Here is a 16,425-nt window from a genome sequence, read left to right as displayed (position 1 = left end):
TACCAGTCTCTCTGAAAACATCAAACAGTTCCATTCCTCTACCCCATAAGGTCGACACCCCTTTTGAGCACAAAGAACCTAAAACGGTCATTGCCCAGATTTACGTGAAGATTGAGAGAACGCTCAAATGAGAGGGAAGTGGTGTAACTGAGAAATTAGGATTTGACAAATGACTATGACTACTGATTTTTTTTTTTTTTTTTTTTTTTTTTATTTTATAGTATATCAGAATAGCCAGAAGGAAATACCTGAAATTGTTGTATTGTAATTCAGTAGACTTGATCTTTGATAATGACTGTATAAATATATAGCTTTTATTATGTGACCATGTGATTATAAAACCTTATGACTGACATTCCCTTTATCCAATGTATGTGTAGATGAGTAATAAAATAAAGACTGGCATGGAAAAAAATAATAGGTTGGGACTATGGGGGAATAAAACCTCTAGGAAACTATGGACAATAATAACAGTACTACTTTAATAATCTTGCATCAATTGTAACAAATGTTACTACTTTAAAAAAAAATAGTAGAATTACAAAAAAAAAGTGTTATCATCAATTGTAACAAATTTTCCACACCAATGCAAGTGTTGGTGGTGGGGTGGTATATGGGAATCCTGTATTTTTTGCATGATTCTTCTGTAAACCCACAACTTCTCTAATAAAAAAAAAGAATTAAGCTAGTTCTTCATCGTTTATATAGCTTACAATAAAACAGGAAATTGAAAAAAATCCATGGAACTACAATACAGAGGGAACCCTAAGTCAAACAATGGACTACAGTCAATAGTACAGTCATAAAATGTGATTTCATCAATTGTAACAAATGTTCCACACCATTTTATGCATGATTGTGCTGTAAGCCCACAACTGCTCTAATAAAGAATATATAACTAATAAAAAAAAAATAGAATTTTTTAAAATGTGAGGCAACTAACATCTGAGAATCCTCACTGAGAGTTGCCAAACTGGGAACAATTATAAAACCAAGGGCTATGAGAAGGCAGCCCAGGAAAAAGTTGTGAAAGAAACCTCAAGAGTAAAAGCCTCTACTAACTACTGAAGGATCTCAATACAAATGACAGAAACCACCAGAAACACTCACTTTATCTTTCTGAACTGGGAGAAAAGTAGAAAGGGAAGTGAGAATGTAATTACTAGTAGCTCATTTTCTCAAGCAATGAACTAAAACGTGGCAAAATTGGAGATAAAATATAAAATACATGAGATAAGACTGAGAGATCAATTTCCCTCCTTGAACTATTAATAAAGGGTCCAACATACAAAGGCACTTTGTTTCCTCTTCACACAAAGATGAAGAAACTGCTAGTGTAGAGAGATGGTGATGGGAAGGGGCTGACTCTATTGAATGGATGCAGAGTCCAAAGCTCTACCCAGAATGGGCGCACTAACTTGAAGCTCAAGAGTAAATCCCTCTTGGGAATAGGATGCTCCACTAACTGGTTGGAGTAAACCCTGGCACAAGACATTTAACCAAAACCCAGAGGAGAGAGCAGAGCCCCAAAACTCCAACAAAGATTATCCTCCTACCCCCACCATGCCCTCGGCTCAGAAAAGTAGACAGGACACAATACCTGTGATGGCTTGGAGGCTTTATGGTCCCAGAAAAGTAGGTTCTTAAAGCTAATCCATTCTTGTGGCTATAAACCTGCTGCGGGTGGGACCTTTTGATCTGGTTATTTCAGTTGAGGCATTCCCCAGGTGGGTCTTAATCTTCTTATTGGAGTCCTTTATGAGAGGATGAAATTCAGAGAAAGGCACAGAAGCTCAGAGAGAAAGCTGAGGAAGCTAGAAGCTCAAAGCCACGAGGTCCAGAAGTGAAGGGAGAGAGGAGCAGCCATTGCCATGTGCTTTGCCCCCTGACAGAGGAGCCCGGGATCATCTTGATGATGCCTTGACTTGGACATTTTCATGGTCTCAGAACTGTAAACTTGTAAGCTAAAAAATTCCCATTGTTGAAAATCAGCCTATTTCTGGTATATTGCATTTTGGCTGCTTTAGCAAACTAAAACAATACCCAACCCTCATACTGTAGCTAAAGTTGGGAAGACAAAAAAGGCTAAGTAAAGGTAGAGAAGGGTAAGGGATAGAAATAGAAAATCATTATTTAGCAACCATTAAGTAATCATTGATTCAGACCAGAATCATCAGTGGTGCAAAACTAGTGGATAAAGTTTTGAGAAATAATAGGATATTTACACAGTCTCAAGGTGTCTTCCACAAAGATACTTACATTCATTACAAAAGGGAAAATAGGAACTTGATAGTGGAGAAACCTAGCAAATACCACCTTAATCAAGTAATCAAAGTTAACATCACTGGTATCGAAACAAACCCAAATCATGTGGCTCCTGACAGGATACACAATGAAGAATTTAACATCTTTTCTGTCATATTCCTGCCCAAAATGTATAACATGAATACAATCACGAGTAAACCTCTGGCAAGCCCAATTGAGGAACATTCTGTAAAACAGCTGACCTGCAATCTTCCAGAAAGTCAATGTCATGAACCCAAAAAAGACTAAGGAATGCTGTAGATTAAAGGAGATGATAGAGATTGACAACTGAATGCAGAGCAGGATCCAGAATTTTCTTATGCTATAAAGAACATTATTGAAGCAATGGGTAAGACATGAATAAGATCCGTAGGCAGGCTTCATGGATGTGCAGCCTGTACTGTCCTAGGGTTGGCACTCAGAGTGACCCTGCTCTGAGGTTTAATGCTCTGTGGACACTGGCTTGAAGTCCTTAATAATTTTACCTTTCAATTCGTATCTTATAGGTGAAGATCAATGGGACCATGGAGATGCTCTGGGGGGTTGGAGCTTTGGCTCAAGTACATTCCCATCACTCACTGCCTCCCCGCCTCTCCAGCAGCCACTGCCCCTGGCCCTACCAACCTTCTCCTTCTTGCCTTAGCTTCCTGGCCTCTGCTGGCCTATGACTGGGTGGCAACCAGGTGGCAAGCAGGGGAAGCCCCTTTAAAAAAAACATAGGGAGATATCTTCAGGATCTTGTAATAGGCAAAGGATTTTTAGACTTTATACCAAAAGCACAAGCAACAAAAGAAACAATAGGCAAAGTGGACTTCATCAAAATGAAAAACTTTTGTGGCTGAAAGGACATTATCAAGAAAGTGAAAAAGACAACCTAATGAAAATATTTGGAAACTATATATCTGATGAGTTTAATAACCAGAATCTTAAAAGAACTCCTACAACTCAGCAACAATAAGACAAACCACCTAATTTTAAAAATGGACCAAGGATTTGAATAGACATTTTTCCACAGAAGACATTCAAATGGCCAAAGTGCACAAGAAAAGATGCTCAGCATCATCAGCCATTAAAGAAGGAGAATTAAAACTACGAGCTACCACATACCCACTATGATGGCTATTTTTAAGAATCTGAAGAAAAACCAGTGTTGTTAAGTATGTGGAGAAACAGGAAACCCCATACATTGTTGGTGGGAAGGTAAAATTGTGCAGCCACTGTGGAAGACAGTGTGGTGGTTCCTCAGAAAGTTAAACACAGAATTACCACATGAGCTGGCAATTCCACTCCTAGGTATACACCCCAAAGAACTGAAATCAGGTACTGTAATGGTCACCACAGCTTTACTCACAGTAGCCCAAATGTGGAAGAACCCAAGTGTCCATCTGCAGATGAATAGATAAAGTGTGTATATCTATACAACGGAATATTATTCAGTTGAAAAAAGAAGTGAAGTGCTGGTACCTGCTACAACATGGAAGAACCTCGAAGACATCATGTTGACTGAAGAAAGCCAGAAGCAAAAGGGCAGATATTATATGATTTCTCTTAAATGAAACACTTTTAAAATAAGCAAATTCATAGAGACAGAAAGCAGAATAGCAGTTACTGTGGCAGAGAGGGAGGATTGGGGAGTTATTACTAAATGAGTATGAATTTTGTTTTGGGATGATGAAAATTGTCTGGGAGTAAACAGTTGTGAAAGTTACACAGAGTTGTTAATTTTATGTAATGTCAAGGAATTGTTCACTTAAAATGGTTAAAATGACTTTATGTTTTGTAAATTTTATCACATTAAAAATTTTTAAAGTGAAGTATGAGAAGTCTTACTGTCATAATAAACTGCAAAAAAATATTTTGTAAGAGTAGTTTGCATTTCAGTAGCTGCCTAATACCACTAGAGGGCACTCTTCACTTGCTCTCCAAAACATTTTACATAGCCTCATAGACACTGCTTGAAGAGAGTGAGAGTGAGCAGACACTCTCCAGGCTGAGGGATCTGGCCTGGATCTCTCTGTAACTAACTAGGTTGGCTCAGCAAAATCAATTCATTTGAACCTCAGCTTCCTCATCTGTAAAGTGGTGATCATAACAACTGCCTTGTAGGATTGTGGTAAAAATATCAATTCATGCATTCTAAAGTCCCGCCTGTCAGTCTCTTGTAAATAGTAGGTACTCAATAGATAATCACTGTTATTACTAGATCACTTTATATTGTAATTATTTTTATTAGTGAAACATACCACTACTGATATTTGTGGCTTTTGGCTGAGAGGAGGCCAAGGCACCACTTCCTTTGGACATCCTACATCTCGGTTCATTTGGATATCAGCTACCTCTGCCACGCCACCCATGTTTAACTCCAAGAAATCAAAGTCGTGTACCTGAGGTGCACCAGTGGGGGACATCCCACTGATGCCACATCCTCCCTGGTCCCCAAGATCGCCCTCTGGGTCTGCCTCCAAAATAAGTTGGTAATGACATCGCCAAGGCAACTGGTGACTGGAAGGGTCCAAGGGTTATGGTGAAACCAGCCATTCGGACAGACAGGCCCCGATGGAGCAGGTACCTTCTGCTTCCGCCCTGGTCATCAAAGCCCACAAGGAACCAGCCAGAGATGGAAAGAAGCAGAAAAACATTAAGAACAGTGGAATCACCACTGTTGATGGGATTGTCAACAATGAGCAACAGATACGGCACCGATCTTTAGTCAGAGAACTCTCTGGAACCATTAAAGAGATTCTGGGGTCTGCCCAGACTTTGGGCTGCACGTTGACGCAGCCACCCTCATGATGTCATGGATGAAATCAGCAGTGGTGCAGAGGGAGGCCCAGCTGGTTAAGTAATAGAGAGGAAAATATTTCAATGAAGGATTGACAACCAAATGATATGTATATATATCAATAATAATAAAGAGAAGAGTTAAAAGAGAGCAGATGAGAAAAACAAAAGTTGTGAGAAGCATGCTAGAAAAGATTAGTTAGGTCTCCAGGATGATGGAAGATCTTTTAAGAGAAATCAATTCAGAGCAGATGAATAGACTGTGGTACTGTTTTGTGCACTGGGTAGTGGAGCTTGAGTTCTGTGTCATGACCGAGCTCCATCAAGGGAGTATATATTTCACCTCAGCCAGTCTGCACAAATGGCATAATTGTATGTAACCACCAGCAGACATGAGCAGCTCTAAGTTTTCATCATTTGCAGTTAAAGTACTAAATGGCAATAATCATTTCCCCATCATCTTCCTTCCTACAAGAGCTGTTTCAGAGTTTTGGGTCTTCCATTTATTCAGGTGTGGCATGGTTTAGCTTAGTTCCATCCACATTTGGTTCTGTTGGCCTATGATGCAAGGAGTCACAGCGTAAAATCCCAAATCATGGAGCATCCTTCTCATAGAAGGCCCTGGCTGCTGGCCCAGCAATGTTCAGTACAGCAGCCTAGCAGGCACTGCAACAAGCAAATGTAAGGTCAAAAATAGAAAGAGCTGAAACCTGAAAAGAGGTGAAATTCTCCCAAGACAGGATGAAGAAAGAGGTGTTACCGGTAGAAAACCCAGTCCCAGGTAGTCAGGCCCACCTGATACTGCATCAAACAGAGAAACAAGTCTCTTTCTTTGGTGAGAAGGTGAGTTTATTGAAGATGCATCAACAAGGAACTGGAGGAAAGAAAAAACTTTCAAGCCCAAAACAGACAAAGAAATGGCCAGAATCGAGAAGAAAGCAAAAAGGAAAAATAAATAAATAAATAAAATAAAAGAGAGAAAGCTGTTTTGTCAGCATCTTTTTGTTATCCTGAAGTCCTGAAGTCCTCCCCTCTTTCAGGTTTGTTTTTCAGAAAGCCAGTTGTTTACCAAACCATATGATGGTTTTGTCCTGTTGGCAATGCTGGGAAAGTTCCTGGGAGCAGAGAGCACGTTTTTTTTGTCGTTGAGATTAGAACAACAGCAAGTTATTCTAACAAGGGCTTTTCATGGTCAGAATAACTCAAGGGTCTTGAATGAAGTGATCTTAATAAACAGTTTTTTTTTCTCCTATTGGCTATCGAAGACTATACTAAGCATTTTCCAGCTAAAGAATTATATTGAGTATTTTCTACTTACCCAGCTATCAGACGCTGGGAGAACTTGAATGTCAGTGAAGAGAGATTTGCCCCTTCTAAATAATAAGGAACAGTGATGTAGCGTTTAATACCCAGTATCCAGGGGTGTAGCAACCAAGAGGAAGCTGGTGCAGATGATGTTGGAACAGTGCAAATGGCCCAAGAGTGGAATGAGAAGGTCTAAGTGTAGAGTAAGAGTAGAATAAGAACATGGTTAAAATGAAATCATATCAGAGTAGTAAGCAGGAAATGTGGAAAGTGCAGAGACCAAACACAGGACTGGGTCCTGCTTGCTGCTTGTGTGGGCAATGTGACCTTGAACCGCTTGCCCTCTCTGCACTTCCGGTCCCTCCCATCTAAAGCAGGGATGGTGGTGCTAGTCCTGCCACTTTCACAGTAGCAACCTTGTTCAAATGTTGATTAATTGAAATGCTGTGAAGGCACTTTTTGAGAAGGAGCGTGTCCAGTCAGACCACGGAGGCTACTCACCGGCCAGGCGGCAGGTATGACCCTGCGGCGCAGAGGGCGGAAGTGGGGAGAGAGCTGACATCACCGAGGGCGTCCTTTCAATAGGGGCTATAGAAGTTTCTCACGGGGGCACCACTGGAAGGGGTAGCGTGGGCATTTCAGGCAGAGGTGGGCTCGCGTGTGATGAGCTCAGAGAAGGGCAAAGGGTCGCTGTGCCTGCGGGACCCGGGGTGGAGGTGATTGGAGGTAGGAAGGCCTGGGGGCCACGCTGAGCATTTAGGCTTTTCTGTGCAGGTAAGGAGGCCCCACCAGGGCATTTCCAACGGAATTCTCTGATAGTTGGAGTATTCCAACTCCAAATGGGACTAAGGTCGATTTGGAAAGGCGGAGATAGAGAAACAAGGTGGGACCCTATTGCACACACCAGGGGAGAGCGCGGAGTTCACAGGCGCCGGGAGGGGCGCCCGGGGAGACGTCTGTGAGCCGAGGCGGCAGGGAGTGGAGGGAGGCGCGGGCAGCGGGTACAGCGCGGCAAAGGTGACCTCAGCCTTCTGGCGAGAGCGGCTTGCGGCGGGCGGTGGGGGAAATCATTGTATTTAGGTTGGACTGAATGACATTCCTCGTGTTCGATGAAGCTGGCCTTCAAAATGGCAAATTCATGTAGTTCAAACTGTAAAAATAACTTAGAAGATGAAAGGCATCGATTCCCCAATTTTTTGGTCTTAGGACCCCTCAGCAGACTTAAAAACTATGTGCTTGATACTTATCAATATTTACTCTATTACAAATTACAACTGAGACACTTCCTTTAATAATAATAAATCCATTATGTGGTTAACATGAATAATATTTTCTTGAAAAATAACTTTTCCAAAAGTAAAACAAAAAAATAGTAAAAAGCAGCATTGTTTTTGGAAATCCTTTTAGAGTCTGGATTCTCTTATTGGCTTCTGCATTCAGTCTCTTGCAATATAATGTTTTGGTTGACTGTCCATGAAAACATCTGTCCTCACACAGATATGTAGTTGGAAGGGGAGGAGTATTTCAATAGCTGTTAGGGATAATTATGGCTATTTTTGATATTACACCAAAACTCAACAAGTGATAGTTTCTTAAAGGTTAGTTGCAGTGTGGAATCTGAAACCATTTCAATGATCTATTACATTTGCCTAGCTTATACTTGGGATATATACATGATTTTGCAGCATATGCACTGAAAAAAGCAGGTTACAAAAGTAAGTGAGCTTCATTTTTATAAAATGAAGGATAGCCAACAAAATAAAATACCTATAGAGGACTTAGAAAATAATGGCTTGCTGAGCTATGTAGAAACATTTCGAAATAAAAGATCAGAGAGTCATATTCACTAATAAAAAAATAACCAGTTTCCTTATAAGAAAAATCTTTATGTATCAGGAAGCTGCCAAGCTCACAGTGGTCGATACAAGTTTTCCAAAATTCTAAATTTTGCACAAAAGCTCAAATTTTATCATTGCCAACAAATGTTGTCACCTCCCCCCCTCAATTGACAGGCATACTTTGATGTTCCATGAAAAGAGCAGCTGGTTTAGTTCAAAAAGTAAACAAAACAAAACCCCAAAATATCCACAAGTTCTTTTCCTCAAGGAAGCCATTATATTTGGGTATGCCAAAAAAAAAAAAAAAAAAAAAAAAATGTACTTCCCATTTTATTGGGAATTGAGATTTAATAAAATTAATGACTTGTACCGCTTCACCCAGAACATTCTTGAGTGAAACTAGCATTTTTCTTACTGCAAGTACGTGGTGGCGATGAATACAATGATGACTGGTACAGACTGGGGTACCACCTTGCTACTAAGGCCCCAACACTTTTATCCAGCTGGTCAGTGCAAATATCAACACAGCGGAAAGGGTGAATAATATCTTAGTGTTATGAAAGTAGATTTGACTTCACTGGCTCCCTGAAAGGGTCTCGGCAGCCCCCAGGGTTCTGCGGACCATCCTTTGAGAACCACTGCCTTGTTGCTATGGGATAAACCATATCCTCTGTATGCAGAATTTTTTCCCATTTGTTCTATCTGGTATAGGTTGGTTGATATTGAGAAAGTAAATTTAATTGTAGATGCCCTGATGTTCTAAGAAAGAATCTTTTAAAGTAATCCTTTAAAGCTTCTTTATCCTTTGACACAGCAATTCCACTTCCAGGAATTTATCTTTAAAATATAATCAGAATTTTCACCAATGATTTATTTTGAAACAAGAATATTCATTTCAGCATTATTTATAAAACTGAGTATCTGGAAACAATTTAATATTCAGCAATAGGGTATTAGTTATATAAATGTGGTGCATTCATACAGTGGAATATGCTGTATAGCCTTAAACATGAGGTTTTAGAAAGCATGTAATGTATGAGAAAATATCAGTGACTTATAAAATAAAGCAAGTTACAAAACCAAATGAACATTGTTTTTGTAAACGAAAAGAAAGCCAGCAAAATAAATTGGCATTTATCTCTAGATGGTGGGAATGATAGAATTTTGATTATTTTTCATTTTCTTCTTGTTTTCTATTATCTCATTGTCTCATGTTTTATGATGGAATTAGAATATATATTAAAGGATTGAAAAGGTGGAAAGTGAGTAGTAGTGGACCACATCATTGTTTAGCATAGTTTTTCCCAGCCTGAAGAAAGTTTAAATTGTTGGGATTCTCTGCTCACCTGCTGGCAGTTTTCATTGGCAAACTGACCTCAGGCCCCACTCACCACTGGCAGGAGACTGCGTCTGTCCTTCTCACTGATCAGGGTGGCCCTAGGCTGAGTGGGATGGAAGGAACCTGCCTGCAAAGGCCACCAGTTTTCCAGGAAGGAGAGGAGAGCTTGGTGTCAAACTCCCCTTCTGCACCAGCAGCCCCTGAGCCCCACCCACCGTCCCTCCTGGGCAGGGCAGTCTGCTGTGTCCAAGGTAAATCCCTCCATCTGCTCTTGGATTTCCATCCCACTCCCACCCCCAGTCATATGAACCGTATACTGTGGATTTTCCTTTCTCTCTTCTATATTCACTCTCTCTCTCAAAGAGGATCTTTCACAATAACATTTTACTATACTCAGGTTTCTTCCATTAAAAGCAAATAAACAAACCAAACACAAACACATACAAGAAACCACACTCTGTCCCTTTTTTTGGGCAGGGGGTTGAGGAGTACCACCTTCCTCACCCTCCTACACAATCAAACTTCAACTTCCGTTGAATTTTCACATCACTGCACACTGAGTTCCAGGATACACCATACCATGAAAACAGTTTTTGATGACCTCGTTTCCCATCAATCCAATGGATATTTTTCCATCTTCCTATTACGTGGCCTCTCAGCAGCATTCTTCACTGTCATCCTCTTCCCTGAAACATGTTCCCTTTGGCTTCCATGACTGTAGTTTCCTGGTTTTCCTCCTACCTCCCCATTCACCTCTCAGTCTTTTTGAAGGATGACTACCCCATCTGCCCATTTAGCACTGGTGTTCCTCAAGACTCAGTCCTAGACCTCACCTTCTCTCCCTCCCTCCTCTCGCAGCCACCCCCACAGCTTCATGTGCCACCATCAACTCAAGAAATCTGTATCTCCAGTCCAAACCCCTCCACTGAGTTCCAGATTCATTTATCCAACTGACTACTTGACGTCTCTCAGCTATCCCAAAAATGTATTCAGTCTTCTCACTCAAACCTGGTGCTCTGCCATGTCCCTACCCAGAGGACAACCAGCAATAATGTGAGACAAATCTTGGACATGCCCCTCTCCCTCACTACCACCTCTGCTCCCACAAACCATAGCCAAATCCTATCAACTTTACCTTATAGTGGATCATGGCCAAATCTGTCCCCAGAAAACCCCCAAATGGACATACATGGAAATGTCAGATCTTATAGCACGGGCTCATATAAGGGAAGTTCTTCCAAAGCTGTCACACAAAGAAGTTCAGGACTTAGAACTTGGACATCAGGCCTAGGTGACAGGGCTCACTGAGAGACAGCTAGTTCCTTTTAGGGTATTAGATTCCTCTTCTATCTGGATCGGGTCTTGAGGCTGAGTTGGGGAAACCATCTCCTGCTCTGTGTATCAACTCTCTTAGGTGCCAAGGACCTGTTACTAAAGGCCAAGAGATAGGCTATCAAGCTCCCGTTCCAACACCTAGGGCAGATGATGGAAGAAAATCTGAGTTTCTCCAAGAACAGAAAGACTGGACCCTTTTGCCCACCACAGAAAAGCCAAGAGAGGTTTTCTACCTCCTTCACGTGGCTCCCTGTACTGCTGAATGTTGTGAAACTAAAGGGAATGTTTAGATACAGTGGTATAAAAAGTTGAATTCCTTATATCCCCAAAGTGAGACCATGAAGGCTTCCCCATGGCTGCTGCAGTCAACACTACACTGCCTCATCTCCTTACTGTCCCTCTTTTCATGTTCAAAGGCAGCCAAAATGGCAGACCCAGGGCCTTTGAAAAAAAGTGAAACAACCAAGGGATGGCCTCTGCAGCTGCTCAGGCTACCTAAACCAGAGCAACCCCCATAACCTCTGAAGGTAACTGAACCAACCCTAGTCTTGGAGTAGAGCTACAGCAAAATCAACTCTATTTAGGAGGAAAGAAATAAAAACATAAGGATATTTTCTAAATAAGAAATTTATTTGAGCAAATGACAATACATGAAGATATTTTAAACTATAAGGCTCTATTCAGACAAAATGTATCTTTTTTATAAGTCCATGTAAATGGCACCTAAAAAGAATGAGGTTCCTATAAATAATGTCTATATAAAGCATTCATAAAATCCTTGTGTACTTTAAAACTAGGTTGTAAGTATAACAGAAAAAGCTGTAAATAGTACTTAAATGCAGGTTTCTTAAACTTATGACACCTACAAAATATTGCTATACACAGGTATTTTGGGGGTTCCATGACAATCAAAACCTGGTGACTGTCAATGAGGAAAACCTTGTCACCTGATAAGCAGAACTGAAACAGTGTTGACAGCCTCAACCCTGGATTCCCAACACAGCAACCTGTCCATTCCAAATCCTTGGGTATTTGAGTTGATTAGGTGGGAATTTCTAATCACTGTAGTTGGAGGTAATTAGAAAAAGAGGTTGGGAAAGCAGGCATGGGAAAAGGGGAGGAAGGGGAAACCCAGGCTGGGCAGGGTCTGAGGTTTCTGTGGAGCAGCTCTAGGAATGACCAAAGAAGTAGAGAAAAAACAAACAAACAAAAATCATTTGGATTCTTGGAGCCTCGCCCTGGGGTCTGTAGGGAAGAGGGCACTGAGCACTGCAGGGAGGGACTGACATGCAGGCCCGAGGCCCTGGCTGGGAGCTGCCATACACTAGCAGGAAATCTTCTCCAGAGGTTGAAGTCATTCACTGGCTGCACTGGGACAGGGTGAAGTGTGCTGGTTACATCCACTTTCCAGCATCCGAGGGACCCTGTCTTTGGGGCCATGATGGGACCTGGGAGGCAGGAGTGGACAGCTCCACATCAGAAAATCTGGAAGGCTTTAGACATGTTGGAGGACAACCAGACATAAAGAGACATCTCCTAGTGTGCATGGTGTCAGCAGCAAAGCACAAAAGTCACAAAGGTGTCCGATGATCCAAGTGACACTGAGGGATAGGAATAGATGGAAAAGGTTCCACAGAGCAAAGGAGGTCGATGGTAATGGTAATTAAAAATAATTATATAGCACCTGTTATTACTAATTTAAGAGATACAAATATTATCAAGGATCTGTTTAGTGTGCCATTATTTTTATAAATGTAAATATTTATGAGGGCTTTTAAACTATTATAAATGACACACATATTCTATTATAAATGGTCCACTCCAGAGTCTCACAATTGACTTGATGTAGTAGATTTTGGGTTATAAGAGAATAATTTTGAACCTTGATCACACAGCTTAAGTGAATGGCAAAAAACACAGGAAGCATCTTATTTGGGAGCTTTGGCAGTAAACGTGTTTTTAAAAAAAATCTATGTATTTATGCATTACACAAAGATATATTTGTTCATCTGCATGAATTAATTTCAAGTCATCCATTGGAGAGCTTACATTTAAACTGTTTTCTGTTTTCTTATCTGCTTCTTTGCTATCAAGTCTAGGTGGGAGGGCTACTCAAAGGCTTCCCCTTTTCTGAGTTTCTTTGTCCACAACCCTTCCAGGTGTGTATCTAAAAATAGTTTCATGTTTCTTGCTCAGGCAAAGTGGTTCTTTTAAGATTCCTAATCTTGAAATTAGTCTTCACTGAGACACACCTGTACCCCTCTATATACACTCACATGCACATTTTAATAAAAACAGTGAACTGACTTTATATCACCTAATTTTAGCCGTGTGCTTTTTAAAAATGTTTGTTCCCAGCGCTGCAGGGAACAACTCCCAAATATGCCCAAACTGATCATTAGCAATGACCCTCTCTCATTGTCTAAGGCTTACAAGGTAAAACAAGCCTGAAGATGGGACAAAGCAAGATAACTCCAAGGTTCTGTGGATTTATAGAACATTAAAAAACGTGGTCTTAGAGGAATCTAAACTCACCTACAAATCTGGGAAGGATGTACTATCTAATTACCCTATAGACTGATTTTGTAAATCAGTCGTTAGCATCCGTGAACTAGGTGGGCTACATGACCTTACTCCAATGGTTACAGAAAAGCAGTGGTAACATTATTTCAGTATAGTTATACACATCCTCTCAGGTACAGAAAGAGATAGTTCAACCTAATATAACTTTACAGTATTGAAGCCAAGGCTTCAAAATCACCTTTGCTTCATTTCCCCCAAATAAATATTTAATTTAGCAAAATGAAGAGACAACTATGATAGTAAACTGAAATCCAGCTTCTTATTGTGATGTTAATATGCCAATATATGAAATAGATGTCAGGAGCTGGATTCCCAATCCTGTGTACATTTTCTCAATGAATGACCTAGCATGTAAATTTTACTCAAGATAAATTACTAAAATAAATAGCTCTGAAAAAATGGATTTAGGGAATTGAGGTGACAGTATATTAGCTTATTTCTGTACCTTCTCTGCCACAAATCACCTCTCTGCAAGCAATGCTTCTTTTGGCTGAGGTCACCTGAAAATCACATCATTTGGAAGTTTCTTAGCTATTTCACCTAACAAGGAACCAAGTGAAGCTTGTTTCTAGTGGACAAAATGAAATAAATGTGAATGGGCATGACATAGCAACTCCAATCAATGGGCCTCACTCAGTTGAGCGGCCGGGCCGCTCAATCTAGCCGGGTACCAGTCACACTGACCAGCCGGATTGATGATCTGAGCAAAACTGTGTCAAATACCACCATTTTCTAAAACACAACTGTAGGAGAGAAGCAACATCTGGAATCAAGCCCTCACAGCAGTATCTAGACTGGGCACCCAAAGCATACCCTGAATGACCCATCTGCTCACCTCAGCTGTGTTCACACTCAAAGTTCTGGCACTGAGTATCTGGCACATATTTTAAAGAGACATCTATGCCTTTGGAGGTACAAACAAACTTCAGAACACAGAAGGAGGAAGATTATCTCTTAGTTACTTCATACCCGGGACACTTGCTCAGTGCTTTGACTCTCCTATCCTCCCTATCCCAAGTAAAATGTTTCCCACATCAGAGTGTGTGGGACAAGTTGGCTCTAAATCACAGGTAAATCGAGTTTAGCTGAAGTTTTAGCTGAACTTAGAACTGCTTCCATTTGTTATCTTTCCAGCTTCAGGTTTCAGACCAGTTTATAAATGGCCTAACACAAAGGTAATGTGAGTAATGTTTGATGAGATTGGTTCATTATCAAGCTATCTACACAGTGTCCAAATAAGTAAGGTGATCTAGTAGAATAATGCATCTGGCAGTAGGAAAATAAACACCAGTCATAAAATTTCCCATAAAAAAGTCAACTGAACAAAGCCTGAAAGTCCCTGCCTTTTAATGTTACCTCAACCTCAATTTCAAACTTACACTACTTGTTAAATCTATCAAACCAATGACTCCATCGCCATGGCAGTGAACAACATGTCTGTGAGGAAAAAGAACCACAATTTGGAAAAGTAAGTGAAAGGCATTTACACTGAGAGCACGCAAAGATTTAAGTTAAAATGATAATACGTCTAGAAAATAATGTGAAAATATGTATCTCAAAATAGAACTAGGTTTAGGCAGAAAGCTCAGTAAAACAATTATTTAAAAAGCTGACCAATAAAAAGGACAGGTAAAATAACCTTTCCATCTTTGACACTTCCTCACTTTCTTGCCCTCATACTCTACCAGTCCTGATGTATTAAAAAAGAATAATCTGGAAGCCATGAAAAAGTGCTGGTATTTCTCAGGATCTCTTCGACACTTTCCATCTTGGCAGCTTGAATTCTCTCTCAGATCAAGCCAATTGATGCACTTTAAGTGTGTTTGGAGGCACGGGTTCAAAGACCTCATCATCATCTTCCACCCCTTCTTCTATTGGCTTCATCTTGGCGGAGGCTCGCTGGTGTGGGGATGACACATCTGTCAAAAGTCACAAAAAGGAAAACCACTTAATGAAAACCTTCCCTGATGCTGGTGTGATGTGCCAATTGAATGCAGTTTCCTTAAACATTGTATTTTCAGTCCAATATTTCAATAAAACAAGAAAGTCAAGAAGTGATTCTCAATGTGAGAACAGATGTGGAACTGATTCCACTGCATTTGCTTGGGTAATATGAGCTTTTCAAACAGAGGCAGTTTTCAGTAGGCTGCCCCAGTCCCTTTAGGATTCAGAAGGCACATTCCTACATAAATTAATACCATACATGATGACTGGAGTCTCATATTGACCCTGAAAGGATGATGTAACTCCCGGTTTTCCAGAAGAATAGTTTTAGTCTAAAACTATGGAAACTAGCACCATCTGTAATGCCACGTAAAAGAATATTTCTTGCCACCACTGGTGCAGCTAGTCCCTGTACTGATACTAGGAAGAGGAGACAGGAGTCCAGGCTTTTGGGAGGGAAGTATAATCCCAAGTAACAGTGGGAAAGAGAGCATCCCCAAGACCTTTTAGCATGCCACTTAATCAAAGGAACCAAGAATGATTCATTCATTCATTCAATCATCCAATCTTTCATGCATTCACCTAATGCTTATTGAGCATCTACCATGTACTGTGCACCACGACTGAAGAAGAGAATATTGTTTAAAAGTAAAAGTAGAGGAGAAACTAAGATGGTGGCTAGGTGAGACAGGGCAAAAAAACACCTCCGTGAAAAACACTAGATAAAAACCAGAAAGTGACCCAGAATACCGGTTACAGCGATGCGCCAGCTGAACGAGTTCTGCTAGTTCTACAGGGGCCGTATACTTGGTGAAACCGGGAGTCTGCATTCTGAAACAAGTGAGTAAGGTGGCTGGAAGGCCCGCAGCTGCACAGCGGTGTGGGGAAGCCAGGGGCTGGCGTTTAGAGACTGACTGGTTCTTTAAAAAAAAAAAAAAAGGGAAAGACCCAGGAGCGGCTGCAGTTGTGACAGTGGGAACCATGCAGTAAAACACA

The 16,425-nt window shown here is 40.8% G+C and overlaps 1 protein-coding gene and 1 pseudogene across 1 annotated transcript in view; one reads left to right on the top strand and one right to left on the bottom strand.

The window, feature by feature from the left end:
* The first annotated feature begins 2,649 nt into the window (after positions 1-2,649).
* On the top strand, positions 2,650-5,146 carry LOC119540552 (annotated as a pseudogene).
* Positions 5,147-11,580: 6,434 nt separating this feature from the next.
* Positions 11,581-16,425, bottom strand: part of BVES (blood vessel epicardial substance) — a 42,064-nt gene continuing 37,219 nt past the window's right edge. The window contains exon 8 of the mRNA XM_037843376.1: positions 11,581-15,404. Coding sequence (XP_037699304.1) covers positions 15,280-15,404 — 125 coding nt within the window. The 3' untranslated portion in view covers positions 11,581-15,279. The remainder of the gene's footprint in view (positions 15,405-16,425) is intronic.

Source organism: Choloepus didactylus, chromosome 7 (assembly GCF_015220235.1).
Source record: "Choloepus didactylus isolate mChoDid1 chromosome 7, mChoDid1.pri, whole genome shotgun sequence".
NCBI lineage: Eukaryota > Metazoa > Chordata > Mammalia > Pilosa > Megalonychidae > Choloepus > Choloepus didactylus.
The sequence above is the reverse complement of the archived record's forward strand: the minus strand, read 5'-3'. Positions and strand labels throughout refer to the sequence as shown.